General features: G+C 50.8%; 1 protein-coding gene and 2 non-coding genes across 5 annotated transcripts; 2 read left to right on the forward strand and 1 right to left on the reverse strand.

Moving 5' to 3' along the window:
- The first annotated feature begins 2,661 nt into the window (after window positions 1-2,661).
- Window positions 2,662-2,733, forward strand: TRNAW-CCA (transfer RNA tryptophan (anticodon CCA)). The gene has a single exon. It is a non-coding gene; the product is annotated as a tRNA-Trp (tRNA).
- Window positions 2,734-4,515: 1,782 nt separating this feature from the next.
- Window positions 4,516-4,587, forward strand: TRNAW-CCA (transfer RNA tryptophan (anticodon CCA)). Its single transcript has one exon. It is a non-coding gene; the product is annotated as a tRNA-Trp (tRNA).
- Window positions 4,588-7,754: 3,167 nt separating this feature from the next.
- LOC123055007 (transcription factor TGAL6) lies at window positions 7,755-14,028 on the reverse strand. Of its 3 annotated transcripts, none has more exons than XM_044478900.1 (8): window positions 13,773-14,028; window positions 12,892-13,018; window positions 9,814-10,057; window positions 9,640-9,717; window positions 9,373-9,432; window positions 8,788-9,252; window positions 8,459-8,677; window positions 7,755-8,342 (listed from the first exon to the last, which is right to left on the reverse strand). In XM_044478900.1, exons 2-8 carry the CDS (start codon window positions 12,942-12,944, stop codon window positions 8,184-8,186), a joined length of 1,278 nt encoding a protein of 425 aa, XP_044334835.1. In that variant the 5' UTR covers window positions 12,945-13,018; window positions 13,773-14,028; the 3' UTR covers window positions 7,755-8,183. The 3 variants fall into 3 exon arrangements, with proteins under 3 accessions (XP_044334835.1, XP_044334836.1, XP_044334837.1); XM_044478901.1 differs by having other exon boundaries at window positions 12,892-12,995; window positions 13,773-14,004; XM_044478902.1 differs by lacking the exons at window positions 12,892-13,018; window positions 13,773-14,028 and adding an exon at window positions 10,346-10,619.
- Window positions 14,029-17,774: the final 3,746 nt, after the last annotated feature.

Here is a 17,774-nt window from a genome sequence, read left to right on the forward strand (position 1 = left end):
TAACGCCATAAAATGAGTTGGAAGCCGCTTTAGAGTTGGAAGATTCAAGAGTTGTGTGCTCTTCCAATGAGAACCAGGGGGTTATCATAACCGGACACACCACTTCTCTTTCATAGAGTTCGTAGTAGCGCATTACCATGAATCCACATGGAGAGGCCGACATGTGAGAGGTTGTGATGATTGGATACTAGATATCAATGGAGTAAGATCGGTTAACCATGAGGTGGCAAGTGGCAAAAGGGGCAGATGGATTATGACGCGAGCCTCGCTTAGCTATGTTGTCAAGCATTTGTCCCAGATAGCAAGCCATGAAAAGAATTGGCATGTCACATGATTTTTTATCTCCCACTAATCTCTGGGAATGAGCGGTGAACTAAACTTACAATTTGTAAGAGGGAGCTGAGCTACTAGAGTAGGTGCCTTAGAGATGTTATTTTCCATGATAAGAAGCCTGGTCAAAGGGGTGAAGTGGAAAGTTTGAAGTGTATTCCAAAGCGAGAGGAATTGCTCCAGAGCTTAGGTGTTGGGGTACCTCTGGGTTGGAGCATAGTTATATCTATGTTTGATGTGTGAACTAGGTGAACGAAAAGGAATACCATCAAGAGTGACATGTCCATGATCAGAGCTTTGAAATTTTAGAATAGCTCGAGTAGCAAGTCTAATAAATATGCAAACTATTTTTGACAAGGCGAGGGCATATGTCTCCCTTTGCATTGTAGTCTCTAAAGTTCACCTCCCCTTGAATTTAAAATATTTTGCGTAGGTGACTAAGGATGGTTAACCAAATGCATATGAATGGAGCATATCTCAAGGTGGAAATAAATTATATCCAAACCTAGAACAGGGGCTTTCATGGTTCCTTGAAAAATTCTTGTTTTTTTACTATGTAGATTTTTTTGGGAATATGCACGAGCGCGCGTATCATGCATTAAAGAAAGAGAGAGGGTAAAGAGCCCCTTCCACGAGTGGCTTACATGTGATTACACAAAGGCACTCCGGCCACCTAGAGAATACAAGGCACTAACTATTCCCGACTACCCACCTAGCCAAGTATCCAAAGAAGGGTCCAAGGTCCATCTTGATGAGTTCCACGGTCTTCCACGCTCGGCCTTCGCTCGCCACCCTGTCGATCACGGCGTTAGCCGAAGGTGCCACACTATCGAAAACCACCACATTCCGGTGCTTCCAAAGCTCCCACATCACAAGCGATAGAATTGTCCGTATATCCTTGCCTCTAAGACCCGTAGAGGTGCACAAATTGCACCAATCATCCAACTTTCGATCGGATGTTGGTGCCCAATCAGGCGTGCCTAATGCCGTGAGTACGTGGTGCCAAACCGTTCTCGCCATAACACACTCAATAAGGATGTGGTTCGGCATCTCTTCCGCCTGGTCGCAGAGTGGGCATGAGGCTTTGATGGGGCAGCCCACGGCGAGCCAAGCGATCCGAGGTCCAACATCCGTTCCTGCCTGCAAGCCAAGAGAAAAAACGGCACTACTGCGGTGCCCTTGATTTCCATGCCATGTCCGCGTACGGGGCTGCCTCCATGCCCCAAAATTTCGCTGCGTACGCCGAGCGCGCTGAGTATGCACCATTTTCCTCCCACGCCCACCTTGTCAAAAGGCTCAAGTTCAATGGCCTCCGTCCTGTCCCAAAGTTCAAAAACCTCCAGAAGTAGGGTCTGGTCAATGTTGGGCTCAACGTCGCTGGCCCAAGTCCTGTTGTGTAGTGCCCCCTCTACCGATCGAGAGGTGTGTATCCCTTTGCGGACCCGATGATATAGGCTAAGAGCGATGTCTTCGACCCTGAGCCCCTGCATCCACCAATCCTCCCAAAACAGTGTTGATCGACCATTGCCGAGGCGTGTCACTGTTGCCACCTAGAAGATGTTACAAGGCTCAGTTGGGACCTGTATATCAAAGCCTGCCCATGATCTTGTGGCGTCCGTGCGTTGCAGCCACGGCCATCGGGCCTGAAGTGCAAAGTTCAGCCACGACAGCTCCGGGATGCCTAGGCCTCCGGCGCAGGTCGGTGTGCATACCAAGCTCCAGGCGACCGTGCCCTGTCCACCGTTAGCCTCGCTTTTACCACACCATAAGAATCCCCGACAATTTTTGGCTATGGCCTTGAGCGTCTTGGGAGGGATTTTCGGCAGGGTGACCCCCTTCCAGTGGGTAACTTGTTCGCTACTTGCTGCACCAAACGTGTAGCTGGGCCGCCGACAGCTTGCGGACGCTCAAGGGGAGGCCAAGGTATTTCTAGGGAAACGCCCGATCGGGCAACCCACGGCTTCCGTGATTATCCGGGTCTGGTCCTCGGAGCATCTTATTGGCACGACCATAGTCTTAACCAGATTCACTCTCAATCCCGATGCATATACCCGAAGGTGTCAAGGATAGATAGACACAGCTGGAGCTCGCCCTCCTCGCGCTTGAGGAAGATCGTAACATCATCGGGCATGTAGATTATATTTATCAACTTCATAAAAATGAACATTAAAGTAATGGTTCGTATACATGTCTATGCCCAAAGCCACCGTAGATTAGTACTAGTATTCTCGTGCAAGAGTACCAGTAGGCTTGGCGTGCCATTGTAGTAACAATTGAAGAACGTTTTTAACATTGTATAAGTAAGTTATGGAACTCAAAGTAACACCAACCGGATCCTTGGCGCAATGGTAGCGCGTCTGACTCCAGATCAGAAGGTTGCGTGTTCGATTCACGTAGGGTTCAATCCTTGAACAAATTCGGTTTCCCCTTTTTACTTCAGCAATCTATTAAATTGTTTTTTTTGCAGGAAGTAGTCGCCCCGTAGAAAAACGCCGCCGTCTTGTAGCAGGCCGACACCTATGTCGTTGCAGGACCTAGCAGCCGCCATCGTAGCACATCCGTCACTGCATCGGCGTGCCGCCGGTCGCAACTCTCAACGTCGCCGCTCACACCATTGGCGTGTTCAGTTGAAGTTTTTTCTCACACCGGATGAAGCTATTTCCATGCCGGTTGAAGCATTTTTCACAAGTTGAAGCTTTCCACCATCCCGATTGAAGCTTTTTTCATCAACTATTGAAGCTTGTTCCGTAAACCGTTGCAACTCCTTTCATTTTGCAGTGCCCGATTGAAACTTTGTATATCTTCCGGTTGAAGCTTTTTTCACCTATGGTTGAAGCTTTTTAAGTAACGGTTGCAGCTTTTTCAGTTTGGCAGTGGCTGGTTGAAGCTTCCGCTATCGATGAATGAAGCTTTTTCGATCTAGGCTTGAAGCTTTTTTTGTCAATGGTTGTAACACCCGTATCGGTGGTTTCAACATCTCCGCCGCCCATCTGTTTTTATTCATCGGTTCCAGCTTTTGGATTCATCGGTGGATTCTGTAGCAAAAAACGACGATGGATGCAACAAAAATGGCGTCGCCGCCGTCATGAATGGTTGCAGCAAAACATCGCGTCGGTGGTAGCAAAAACGACGATGGATGCAGCAAAACGTCGTCACCGCCGTCGTGGGTCGGGGCGTCGTTGCAGCAAACGTCAACGCCGATCGTCGCAAAAAATGACGACGGATGCAGCAAAAACAACGTCGCTGCCGTCATGGGTCGGGGCGCCATCATGAATGGTTGCAGCAGTCTTCATCGCCGGTGGTAGCATCCTGTAGGCCCGATGCAGCTCCCACGTTTGCATGTTCCAGCTCTCGGCGTACATGGTTGTCGCATGGCCAATGCCGTGTTGCTCATCCTGTAGGCACCGATGCAGCGCCCCGCATAGCCGGTTCCAGCTCCCAGTGTACATGGTTCCGGCTCCCCGTTGTACACGGTTGTACCACCGGGCGTCGCGTCGCTGGTGACTAGCAACAAGCATCACTGGCCGGTCCCCCAGTATGTGATCCCCAGCCACGAAGCTCGCCACCGTTGTAGCATGGCCGTGGCCGATGGCAACACCGCGCGCTCCGGCCGCAGCTCTGTAGATGCACCCTACACAGAGAGGAGGAGGAGGAGGAAAAGTGGTGATGGTGCAGCTTGGTTGGGAACGACGGGGAGAAAACATCCAGATGCGGTCCTTGCTAGAGAAAAACGAGTGGACAAGGTCGCATGAGGAAGAAGATAAGGCTGAAAAGGGAAGAGTAATAAATGCCTGGGCCACAGGTCAGTGCGTCGCGCGTCCAAGTGACCGGCCGAAACCTTAGCCGGTCGGCCGGCAGCAAGCGCTTCCCCCCGTGGATGGTGACGAACCAACCAACAGCTAAATTTTTATGAGAAAAGCAGGGAATGCTCAGGTTCAGTTCTTGGCTTGGACGGGAGTGGAAATGGATGCGTCTCAATTTTCGTCATTTCCCACGCATCTAACAGACGGCCCTACCCCCAACTAACGGTTCGTACTATACATGTGTATGCCCAGAGCCCCAAACTACCGTAGATTATTAGTGTTTTTCGTGCAAGAGTACCGTCGGCTTGGCGTGCCATGTAGTACAACTGAAGAACGCTTCGGACATTTTTAAGGAAGTGATGGTACTCACTCTAACACAACCGGATCCTTGGCGCAATGGTAGCGCGTCTGACTCCAGATCAGAAGGTTGCGTGTTCGATTCACGTAGGGTTCAATCCCTGAACAAATTCGGTTTCTTTTTTAATTTTCATTTCAGCAATCTATTAAATTGTTTTCTTCTTACAAGCAGCAGCCCTGTCATTACCTGCAACAGTGCAACTGATGCTTCACTCAAAAAAAGGAAAACAATGCAACTGATGCATCCAACCACAAATAGGTAAGAAACGGCAGTGCTTCTTTTTTCTTTTTATGGGTGAACCAAACTTGTTTCATTGTACTTCTACGGCCAAATCGATGGTAGTTTTGGTACAGTGTCTTTTATGAGATGCAACATTGTGCTCATTCATTAGTGTTTTTTTACGATGACCGAGTGGAGAAGGAAAAAAAAATCTAATCCCTTTTCGATACGGAGGGAGTAGTAATTAAGCTAAGAGAAAATCTATACAAAGGTGTAACAACTAAGACTAAGTTGCGGCCAAAGAACTAAGAATAATGGTGGAGGTGGGTGGCGGTGGAAGCATTTAGTCACCTTCATCCCGCATAAAGCCATAAAATGAGTTTAGCGGGGATGGCCTCGAAGGTCATAGCCACTGAAGCCGCTTTAGAGTTGGAAGATTCAAGAGTTGTGCTCTTTCAATGAGAAGCGGGAGATTATCAATTTATCATAACCGAGACACACCACTTCTCTTTCATGGAGTTGGAGAGTATCGCAATACCATGAATCCACAAGGACAGAAAAGTATGATTGGTAGTAATAGGTTAACGGGGAGGCCGACCCCTCTCCCCCAAGCTCTACTCATACCCCCTTACCCCCTCCCCCCTAGAAAGCCACAACAATCGGAGTCGCAATGCTCACTCAAATTTGTACCTGTTCAGGATGTCGAGACCACCCATAGCCGTCCGTTTGCATACAAAGTCCCACTTACATTTTGCTCCTAACACCTTATTGGATCCGACCCAAAGGAGAGCTCATTGTAATTTGGTAATAGACTTGAAGGTACCTTCAAGTAACACAAGCGATGCGAGGTGATAGATAGATAGAGACGTAATTACCGGTCTAGTAAATGTGCCCCTTTCTGCCATCGTCTTAAATTTCCCATGTCCAGACATAACCTTGCCCGCAATTTGTCCAGAAAGTGTTGAAAGTCAACCGAACGCAAACGATGACATCTAAGTTAATATGAGAGCATTTGATGGGGGGCAATGAACTCTTATGCACGTTGGTAACAAGACGAATGACATCGCCAAAGCTCTGTAAAATGTTTGCAAGCATACTAATATCCTCTTTAATAGATGTGATGAAGGTCGTCGCATCGTCGACATAGAGCGAGGTGCGAACTTTCACACTCAGACCTCTCAATCTATGAAAATCCCCATTGGTTGTCCCGAAATCTAAAAACTGGCAGAAGGTTAGCCGGCCCCTCGCCCTTGGCGGTCTGGGGATTCTTGATCTCCACCGCTTTGGCATCGCTCTCTGCACCCGCTGGTGCTGGCTACAACGAACTGACCCTTCTCGCCCTTGGAGGCACATGCAGATCCCGCCGGACCCTGAAGCTCGGGCCATCTTTCGCGCCTCGACTACCTGGGTGTTTGGGGATGGCCGCTCCTGCCGGTTTTGGGAAGATCATTGGTTGGACGACATGGCGATTCAGGAGTTTGCTCCAACCATCGTTGCTCTCGTCTCTCGCTGGCACCGCTTAAAGCGAACTGTTGGCGAGTGCCTCCACCAGCGATCCTGGATCGGGGACATCTAGGGCGCCTTGTCCCCCACCGCGATGGTGGAATACATCGACCTCTGGTGCTAGATCTCTCTTTCGAGCCTGTCTGCTTGCGTTGGCGTTGGACGGACAGCGGTACCTACTCGGCCAAATCGTGCTACATCACACTCTTCCAGGGATCGACCGCGGCCTCCCACTGGCAGCTAACTTGGAGATCCTGGGCGCCCTTGCGCGTTAAGTTCTTCGCTTGGCTCGCCCTGCGGGATCGCTGCCGGCCCACCGCTCGTCTTGCTCGACACGGGCTGCCACACAACGCCCTTTGCGTGCTCTGCGACCAGGCGCCCGAATCAATGCATCACCTCCTTGTTGGCTGCTCGTTTTCCCGGCAACTCTGGTTCGATCTGCTTCCTGGTGCAACTCCTCTGCTACCACTCCAGCACCAGACGATGATTTCCTCGGTTGGTCGGTTGCATCTATCTCGTCCGCTGCAAGCTCTTAGAAGAAAGGTCTCTCCTCAATGATCCTGCTCATCGCCTGGTCCATCTGGACCCACCGAAACGCATGTGTGTTCAACAGACTACAACCGTCAGTCAACCGCCTCTCGCACGGGATCAAGGAGGAGGCCAAAACTTGGTCAAACGCGGGTGCCAAGGGGCTTACAAATTTCCTTCCGTAGCTAGTTCGCTGCTGTGGTTGGGCTGAGCAACCCAACATTCTGTTCTGCTCACACTAGGGATGGCACCATCCTTGCACACACTGTCCCCTAGCGCCACCTATTTTCACAATTGTACTCTCTTCTTCCTATGAATGATATGCAAGCTTTGCGTATTCACGCAAAAAAAAAGATAAGTGTTCTCCCTGATGTGACCCTCTGCCATGTTAAATCGGGTTTCCAGGAACCCACTAACAGAGTATGGGAGGATGAAGTGTGAAAAAAGAGTCACCAACCAATCCATAAATCTTAGTGGGAACCCTCTTATATGCATTAGGTCCAGTAAATACTCCCATCTAACTGAGTCAAAAGCTCTCTCAGTATCCAACTCTCAAAGAGTGGGGGGGGGGGGTGTTTGTTCTTCACAATCACGTTGCATAATTCCAGACATACATAAAGTTATTATGAACACTTTTTGGGTCTCGATGAAGGCTGTTCATGAAAGGCACCAGTATCATGGCCATCACTTCAACAATCTTGGCCATAGCATGGGCACGGTTCCTCCTCCGGCCCTCCCCCCTCCTTTCCTTACAATATAAATTGGGGACACAACATGACTCTACCAAAATAAAATTGGGAGTACAAGCTCCTACATTATTCGGAAACAAAGTGAACCGGCTAGTTCACTTTCCTCCATGGGCATGTTTAGGCACATTTAGATGTGCCTCAGTTATTTTACATCTAAAAGGCCCAATCAAACATAAAAAGGAAGAAGAAAATACCCGCATGAATCTTCACCTAAACTGAATGGCATAGGATTTAGACGTGCAATTCTTAGAGCAAATCTAGATGTGCTTTAGCAACACATTTCCTTCATATACAATACGATCAACACTAATCACAAACAATTACACATGATATATACCGGATCACCAGCGCTACAATTTCTCCCTGTTTTCTTATAGCAATTTCATCGCTACACCATCATCATCATCACACCAAAACATGTATTTACACATCCTTGATCCCTTGACCCGGCCACCTGATCGACCTTAATTACCCTGTTTTACTCTGTCATCGTCCGGAAAACATGCAAGCACGCACGCACCTACGGCGCGGCTCTGAATGCCTACCTCTTCTCCCTTGGACCCAGCGAGATGGATCTCTTCGTCCTCCGCTGGCCAGCAGATGGATGGATTACTACGTACGTACGTACTAACTTCTTCTGCGCCATCATCGATCTCTCTCTGCTTCCGCCATTGCTACGTGATCGAGCACAGTTTAGCTTATGGCGGACTCGCGCGGGCGGGCCGCCCAGAGCGTGCTGAGCGCGCGAAGGCGCTGGAAGTAGTCCCCCAGCACGAGCAGGCCCTTGGCCGCCTGCCGCGTCGTCAGGATCCTGTGCATGTTCTGCAGCGTCTCCAGCCGGAGATGGTCCGCCTGCAACACCCACGACGACAATGCATGCGGTGAGTAAGTAAATCTTCATTCAGAGTTTCAGATCATGGATGGGTCGCCGGCGCGGCGCTGATCGGCTGGGTGGGGTGGGTGGGTACCTGCTGCACGAAGCCGACGAGGCCCTTGAGCTTCTCGACGGCGCCGACCATGTAGGCGTCGGGGGCGGCGAAGGGGTCCGTGAGGGACTCGGCCAGCGTCTGCTGCAGCTTCTGCATGCCCTGCGACAGCGCGTCCTCCGCCTGCGCCGACGTCAGCTGCAGCGCGTACACCGCCACCGACTGCGGGTCCGTCATCGGCTCCAGCTGCGGGCTCAAGATCTGCCAGCCACACACGCACGCAACATCACTCAACCGGTAAACCCCCGTCGACAACGCCGGCGATCATCATTCCGTCCTCTGACTGACTGAATAAGAATACTAACACGTACCTTGAGGACCTCGGAGGGCCGGAAGCCGCCGATCCAGAGGAAGAAGCGCTCGGCGGGGGACCGCCAGAGCCCCGACATGACGCAGAAGACGTCGGCCTGCGCGGCGGCGCCCTTGATCTGGAAGAGGTTGTCGTAGTTGGCGAGCCCGGTCTGCACCATCACCTCCAGCTCCAGCTCCGACGTGGCCTGCCCCGGCTGTAGCGCGTTCCGCAGCTCCTCCGTGTGCCGCTTCTGCTCGTCCACCCAGCGCCCGTAGTCGATCTCGAACGCCGCCACGCCGGGGTCCATCATCTGCCCCGCGGCCGCGAACCCGAAGTGGCCGGCCGAGCCCCCGCCGTGATGACGCTGCAGGCTCGTCCCCGGGTTGCTCCCCCCGTACACCCCTTGCTGCTGCCTGGTGCGCTGCAGCTCCTGCTCCAGCTGCGCCAGCTTTATCCGGCTCGACTCCAGCTGCTGGATGTAGGCCTGTGGCGAAGGAAGGAGCACAACAATGGCGTCAGTCAATCAGTCAGTCAGTCACTGGTGAGGCTTCCGATGTTTAATCTTGCACACTGAAGATGATCAGAATGCTTATAGGTACTGTACCTTTTTTCGGAGGCGACTTTTCCGGGCAGCCTCTCTGTTCTGTGCAAGTCTTCTCATGACCTGAACAAAATCATCTCTTATTAGTAATTTATAGGTGGAACAGTGTCATTTTGCTCTAGCAAGAATCAATCAGATTAGGCTGGGAAATGGACAGCTGAAGCGAATTGCACTTTGGAGAACAGTAATCTCCATTGCCCAGCACATTCAAGGAAGTCCAAGCATACAGTAGCATGCAGTTTAAGATGTGATGGAGTGATTGATGGTTACCTTTTCCTTGGGCTTGCTCGCTCCCTGATCGGCGTCCCCCGCCGTCTCCAGTTCGTCCATCTGTGGATCCTCGTCTAGCTGCAGAGACCACACCAAAATGACTTAAATGAGTAGAGAGAAAGAGCGAACCAGCAGCTGAGGAGGAGCCAGCGGGAATATGAATCTGTCGCGTACCCCTGCGTGGTCGAACTTGGCGTCGGGCTCCATGATGCTGGACCCGCTGGTGGCCTGGCCGCCGCTGTCCACCTTGTAGGGCTCGCTGCTCCACATGCCCAGCGCCGGCTGCAGCTGGGGCTGCTGCTGCTGGTGTTGTTGCGGCGGGGCGCGCTCGTACATGGCCATCCTGAGGGGCGCCGGCGCGTACTGCGCCGCCGCCGCCGAGGTCATGTACTCCGGCGGGGACGCGCCGCCGGTGCCGCTGAACAACCAAGATAAGAATCAGAAGAAGAAGAAGAATCGGGACACAGGAGTTGGATGCACAGCAGGTGAACTGGGGGTGGATGTGCGTGGGTACTAGGTACTACAGCTCTAAGCTACAACTGGGGGCTAGGCCGGTAGGTGGCAGGCGCAGAGCGGCAGATAGATATGCTCTCGGAGCGAGCTGACCCGAGCCGAGCGGCACACAGGCAGCAGCGCCGGCCGGCCCGCCGGTGCGGCCGAGCTGACAGCGTACGCAACAGATGATATATGCTGCTGGGCCGGTGACCTGACGACGATGCTCCGATCTGTCGGTGGAGGGAGGAGAGGGAATGCGCGCACGAGGGAATCCGAGCTGAGGAGTGGCCACTGGCCACCGGCGGGCTGGAGTGGTGGAGGATGGAGCCCGAGCGGAATCTGGGGAAGGAATCCGGGGGCGCGTAGCGTGGCGTGGACAGGAGGAGAGCCAGCGCGACGGACGGGGAGTGGGCGCGCCCCGCGGCCGGCCGGCCCTTTTGTTTCTGTCTTGGCTTTTGGCGCTTGCAAAGGCGGCCGTGAGGTGGCTTTGGCCTCTTCCCTGTGCGCCCCGGGACAAATAAAACGACGCCACTTGCCGAGGGTTCCCTTCACTTACGTGCCCGGAGCGGCGACGGCGACGGCGACGGCGACGGCGACCGGTCCGGTCCGTTCATCGCCGTTGACGTCACGTCGCGGAAAAGCACACCAGCCATAGCCCTTTGTCCTGGCACTACAAATCAATGCATCTCCCGTTAACCGAACGTAGGTGAATTTTTTGTTCTGTCGTTCCAAACAAAGCACCAGTCCGGTCGCCAACCCGAGTCCATGGGGTCGATGATGATGGTAGGTAGTACTAGTCAAGGCTGCCATGATTCATCGGCGGCCGGGGCGAGGCATGCACGGTGGAGGGATGTCTACCACTACTTGGCATGCAGGAGCTCCACGAGTAGTGGAGGATTTTTTACAGTACTGCTGCTGCTACTACCGCCCGGGCCAGCACACACCGGGAGAAAGAAAGAAGGAAAGAGAAAGGAGGAGGAATCAATCAACAATGGTGCTCCAATAATTGGCGCGGGAGCGGGAGCGGGAGCGGGGCCCTCTTCCCCACCCCCTGGCTTTCGCGGCAAAAGCCGAGGCTCGAGTTAGGCCTGTCCGCCTGCCTATCCGCCACTCCAGCGCACGACGCAAACGTATCTATCTATCTATCTATCTCCATGCCCGGCCGGCGAGCCCCACCGGCCACCGCGCACGAGCACGAACGCAGACCCCCGGCCGGTGTTGCGTCCAGGTTCACCGCCGTCCTCACGTGCAGCCTAGGTTCCCTGCGGCATATGATGCCAAACCGCAACACGTGTCCCGGGAAGACGACGGGAAGGGGATGTGTGATTGGGTAGTCCTCGGTGAGTTGGTGCTGATCGAATGGCGACGCACTCGCACACCGGGACTGCTCGCTGCTCGCTGCTCGCTGCTTTAGGATCCAGAGCAAGCAGCAGTGCCGCCGGAGTGGCCTCCATCACCTCCGCCTTGACATATCCTAGCTGTGGTTGGGTTCGGTTGGTGATGACGCGGGACGGGACGACTCTTTCTCCTCTCCTCTCCTCTCCCAGTGCACCCCGCACCATTTTGACAGAAATCAACGACACCATGCATGGCCGGCCTCGTCGTGTCGTGTCGTGTCATCCGTCCGTCGGGTCCGAGAGTCAACTATCTATGAGCATCCCCACCACACCAGAGAGACCCGATGCCAATCCCATGGCTCCCAGTCATCACAAGGCCACTCGATCACTCTTCACAAGTTCAGAAAAAGCACAGATTCAGAGTTCCAGACTAACAACATACTATGGCCTCAAGTGCAGAGTTCAGATCACCGGCCGGCGACGTGTCCTGTCGAGAGACAAGCTACTCCGCCGCCGAAGCGAATTCGGCGTAACCCGGGGGCTCAAGGAGGAAAGCTCTGCCCGAGCGTTCGTTTCTACGGTCGTCGTCGGGCCGAGGGAGGAACAAAGCACAAGGGAGCATCTCGCCTCCCCCTTATGCCTTCAGAGAATCCGCACAAGGGGTATCTCCCTCTTGCTACTTCGATGTGCCATTTCGATCCTAAGATCCTAACACATGGTGATTCTTTCTTCTTCTTTCTTCTTTCCTTTTCAATGCCCCCCAAACCAAGGTGGTTAGCACTTGGCACTGCGGGCTTTACCCGATGCCAAGCTAATGGCTCTAACAGGGCTCGCACCGATCGTCGGTCGACCGTTGACGCGCCCTTTGCAGAAAATGGCGCGGCACGTCACGGGGTTTCAACGGCTGTTAGGCGGGGGAACAAAGCAGGGCATCTCCTTCTCCTGTATTATACCTTTCAGAGAAGAATTGGCACAAGGTATCTCTCTAGCTTGATGCACCATTTCGATCCTACCATTCTTTTTTCCTTTCCTTTCGACGGTGCTTACTCTATGATTTGCTTCGCTTCGCTTTGTTAATACTATTATTAAACTGACATGATCTCACTTTGGAGGATGCACCAGCCCACTTGCCAGCTCCCACCGGAGACCGTTGATCAGTTTGCATCATCATCAACCAGTGCCAAATCTAATGCAAATTGCGGTGCAAGTGCGCGTTAATTAATTATTAAGCGACACTAGTTGCTAAGTCTCCCCTCTGCCTGCCACCCTGTTTTTTCTATTGCAGAGTTCAGACGCACTATTAATGCAACAGCTGTGACTACACTATTTATGAATTCAAAAAGAGGAGAATCCAATCAGATGGAGAAATTCAGAGCATATCAAGGGGGGAAGGAATGGATTGAGGGAGATAGATACACACCTGAGCTTGTGGATGTTGAAGTGGTCTTCCAGGTACCCAGGGTAGAGCTCCATTGTGCCCTTATATCATGCTACTTGGTTTGATCTCCCTTTTAGATGATATACCTGAATTGATCACCAGCTCATATCTGTCATATGGAGAACAAGAATTCATTTACCGAAAAGGGGAAGGCGAATACGAGTTGTGTGACTCACGAGTACTGAAAGCTATTATGCGGTCTCTAAGGTTGTCTAGTGCTGCAGGAACATGGAGGAAGATATGGTCATAGAAAAATACTCTGACGAGGATACGTTCCTCCGGAGATAACATATAGAAATTTGAGCAATTGTTCGAGCCACTTTATTCCGGCTATGTAAAGATTCCCACCAACGCATGGCTTAGGAGAGCTATTCCAGAGTTATTGGAGAAGCGAATATGGTTACTTCTGTACCATTGTACTAGCAATTTGCAGTCCCATTCAGGGTAAGCAAAAGAAGCAACAAATTAGACAAGACTAACAGGGCTTTAAATAAGTATTAAGCATGACTTAGGCGGTACGGCTGTCGATGAGGAGATGAAATCTGTCTGGGCACCAAGGACTATCATGCCTTTCTTCCACTACAGCAAGAACTAGATAGACACACAAGCCATGTATTTGCAGGCTGTACTATGATGTTTTTTCTTGCCACTAAGATAGTAGTAACTCCGACATCTTCCTTTGATCACCTTACTTATCATTATTTGGATAAGAAGACCTTGCTTATCATTAATCATAGCCCATAGTAATAGCAGCCAAGAAGTAGGACTGAGCTTGAGCTTGATCTTGACTATATCAGAAGCATACTCAAGGAGCAAACAAGCAAACAAAATAAACGGACAAAGAAGGCTGAGAAATTCAGTACCCGGCTGCGGTCTTCTCGTCGTCGACAGAGGAGGATGGCTTCCTCCAAACCCGCAGCGAAAAACTCGAACGGCGAGCTTCGGAACACAAGAGGGAGACAGACTCCTCCACAGATGTGGTCTAGCCGAGCTCGAGAGGGCACCAAGTTGGGCAGATGGAGTGATGCGGCGTTATATAAAGAGGCAAAGAGCCGAGCCGGCTGCCTCCTGTTGGAAAGGGGGAGCCAAAGTATAAAGAGCCCTTGAGTATCTAATATTATCACCTGGGCCTCCTCTCTCATGCTTAAGGATGCACTAATTATTCTTTCCGTAAACTAGTTGGCTTTGTGCAGAGTTGCTTGCACACTGGGACTCTTAGATTACTTCAGCGCACACATCATCGATCGATCACCTAACCGGCCAGCCTAGGGAGGAGAAAGTGTGCTCATGATTCTGACAGAGGGGAAAGATGGTAACTTTCAGGTGTAAAAAGAAGCTTGAGAGCTTTTTTAAGCCTGTGTTTTTTTCTCGCAGGTACACATATATACACACTTGGTTGCCCGGACGGATCGACACATTGGCGGCTCAATAATTTCAGGTTGCGCGGGTGATTGGAACTGCCATGGAAAGGCATGGCATCAAGAAGCTTCCTAGAACATTATACTACGAAACCACCGAGCAAAAACGGTTAAATATTGCGCCAGATTCATTGTCACTAGTTCACTACTGATTAGGCAGAAAGTTGCTTGCCACAAGGCTCATCAGACATGGTAATATTTCACTCACTGAGTGGTAATTACAGCGCGGAAGAGACTCGCACAAGCTAAACCCCCTAAAATTGTCATAGGCTGTTTTACCCACAGCCCACAGGTATCCAGACAGAGAGTGCTAGATACAAGCTTGCAGCACTATCAAGCAGAATTGTTTGCCATAAACTGAACTTCCATCAGTAACTATCTGTGTTAGGGTGCGATTTTGGATGTGGTGTGGTGGGGTCTGATTAAGGCAAGGAGGATTTAAGTAATACACACATCTCGTGATGAGTGATGGCCCTATAATGGGGGTCATGTTAGATTCCATGATGCAATTGAGGGACATCATCACTAGAGATTCACCTAATTGTGTACATGGCGGAACTTGCCATTTCTGGGGTATCCCCCTCCTCATCACCAAACCTCTAAGCCTCCTAAAAAAAGAAACCTGCCTCCTCTGCTACCTCTCGTCATTTCTCCTAGCCATAGCTGCTTAATTATTTGCCGGTGCATCGACATCTTCTTTTGATCACCCGTGTCATCTCGATGGTTCCGTTCTCCATCGGGAAGGACACATGATGCTAATCACTTAACCGGTCTTTGGATATCTTGAAGCTCTTGTTTCCCTGCATAATTGAGCGGTAGCCACGCCTATCACATCAACACAAAGCAAAGTGGCACCGTAAAATTCAGTCAGAGTGCAATCACATGTAAGCCTTTTCAGAAATTCGTTCGAAATTTTGCCCAGTTTTCGTAGACCCATTCGAAGTCGCCCCGTCGCCGGGCAATCATTGTCTCCACGTATCATCATCTTTGCCCGAAAGCAAGAAGGGAATACACTGGTGACTCTGAAAAAACCCCTGATTGAGAAACGGAGACGATCGAAGAGGGGAATATATGTGTGTGCACACTGCACACACGCACACATTAGATAGATTATGTTGATGCGTGGTGGGGGCGTGCATGCACCTACTCGCCACCTCTTTCGTGAATGGCGTAAGGGTGGTGCGTGACGACGAAGAATTCCCGCTTTGCCATAAAGGCGCCAAAAGACGGGGAACCTTTCGACGGCCAACCTAAAGGAAGAAGAGGATAAGATAAAAGCACTAGCAGCAGCAGCAGCAATGGCGGATCCATCGGTTAATCAATCGAATTGGTTAGTGGCGGTGTGATTAAGCTAAGCTGACGGTGACGATCGATGCGGTCTCCGTTGCGGTGCATCCAAAACCAATTAACAAGAAAACATTACCTTAAGACGGGGGCCCCTCGCTGATGGCAGCCGCTGGAATTATTATTGATTGAAGCGAAGCTGCTCGTTCGTGGGCGTCGCTGTCCCGCTGCATTTCTCTGTTTTGTTTTTCCGGCTGAGAGCAACGCCGTTGATCGCCGGACCATTCCTTTTGGGCTTCGATCGGCCGGCCTTGCTCCCCTTCTTTCCCGTCGTCGTCGTTCTTGCCCTTTTGCCCGTCCCGCCCTTTTCGGTGTTCATCATGTTTGTGTACGATTCAGGGGGAGATTTATGGCCTGCCGTCGTCAGATTGATTTGGGACGCTGAGTCTGGGAGTGCAGATAAAACTGTAGATTGATCGGGAGAGGTGATTACTTGCCTGATGGTTGGAGAATTTGCAGTCGTGGGTAGGGTTCCCTCGCCAACCTGCGACGGCGGCGGCGGCGGCCGGCAGGGTGAAGATGTTAGGCCAGAGTTTTCTCTCAACCTTCAGTTACCCATTTTTCCGGTTAAAAAAAAGGTTTAGTTTTTTTCTTTTGGAATAAAAAAAGGTTTAGTTACTTGTTGTTGTTTTTATTTTTGAAAACAAATCATATCTATTGTCAAAGTTCACCGGAAATACAAAGCATCTCAACCATAATAAAATTACATCGAGATTCCAAGACCACTGAACGGCCAGCATTGTTGTCAGAACGTGTTGATGTTGTCGCTCCCCTACCGGGCCAGCTTAGACCTTGTCGATGACAGACAGGAAGTCTTCGTACACGTGCCACTATGGATCAGCGCCCTGGAGCCGCACACGTCGCCATTGAACCCTTGGATAGATCTGAAGCAACTGAGACCAAATCTCGCCACATGACGAGAAACCCTAACATCACCGCCCAAAGGAGACGACAAAGAATCTACTCCGGAGCTCCGTCGACTATGTCCAGACGGACGAACTTGAGGAGGATCGAAACCCGGAAGACAAATTCGAAGAAGAAACGTTGCCATCTTTCCGAGCGCCGCATCTGTGAGGACTAAAAAAACCTGACCTAAACTACTAACCACAACAGAGGCACCGGAATTCCCGCCTCGCCACCGGCCACCGGAGCGGCAGGCAGAGGGGAGGCAATTCACAGGCTCGCGGGTGAAGCCTGGAGGGGAGAGTTTACTCTAGACATCTAGGGTTAGGGGAGGAGAACGAGAGCACATGTCATCACTTAATTTTAGTTACTCATTGTTGAAGAGGAAATATCCGGTCATATTTTTTTCACTCAATTCCTCATGCTATATTTTTTCTTACTTGTTTCTTTAAGTTTTTTAAATTCCAAACCAAACGATGTCATCTTCCTCCGAGAAAGTATCAATGTGGAAACCATTAACTCGATGGAAACATGGAAACTTAAACATGGTTTATTGATTGAACCTCACATTTTTGCATACAAGCATCCGCACGAACTGGTTATTACTTTGCACAAGGCACTTGGACTTCTTTGTGAAATGTATGCAATAAGTTGATGGGTGAAGGATCCCTTAGATTGCAGTCCAACGTCACCGGCCATAGGCAGTGAGCGAAGCTTGATATCACCTATGAAGCTCTTAAAAAACATTGAAGCCAGGTACATGTTATTGACATAGCGGACGAGAAGTCATCTGTCAAAGCCAGAAGTTGCTGGAATCAATTATCTGAAAAACATATCGTCATTTCGAAGAAGAAGGCGATGAAGAGGGCTAGACGACAACCTTAAACCCGACTAGACCCGGGAAGACATAACTTCACAAGTTCCAGTGAAGAAGGAGTGGACCCGTGGCCTACTCGGTGAGAGCGATGGCATCTAGGGTTTTCGGAGAGGGTTGAGGGGGCTCACTTGGATAGTTAATATCACGACTTTGCTGAAAGTTTTTTTTTTAAACAGTACAGACGTAGACGCTGACTTTGCTGAAACTTGAATATTAAATTTAGTCAAAATTAGATGCACGGCACAGAGTGCAACTTATCCAAAATTGTGTTTATTTATTTATTGGAGGAGTAACTATCCCGGTCCCTACACTATGCGCACAAT

The sequence above is a fragment of the Triticum aestivum genome, chromosome 2D (assembly GCF_018294505.1).
Source record: "Triticum aestivum cultivar Chinese Spring chromosome 2D, IWGSC CS RefSeq v2.1, whole genome shotgun sequence".
NCBI lineage: Eukaryota > Viridiplantae > Streptophyta > Magnoliopsida > Poales > Poaceae > Triticum > Triticum aestivum.

Excerpts from the sequence above, each read along its gene's own strand:
- LOC123055007 (XM_044478900.1), bottom strand. The coding sequence starts at position 12,944 with ATGGAGCTCTACCCTGGGTACCTGGAAGACCACTTCAACATCCACAAG. Across the intron at positions 9,718-9,813 it reads CCAAGTTCGACCACGCAGGG|CTAGACGAGGATCCACAGAT; the intron begins GTACGCGACAGA and ends TGGTCTCTGCAG. Across the intron at positions 9,433-9,639 it reads CGAGCAAGCCCAAGGAAAAG|GTCATGAGAAGACTTGCACA; the intron begins GTAACCATCAAT and ends GATTTTGTTCAG.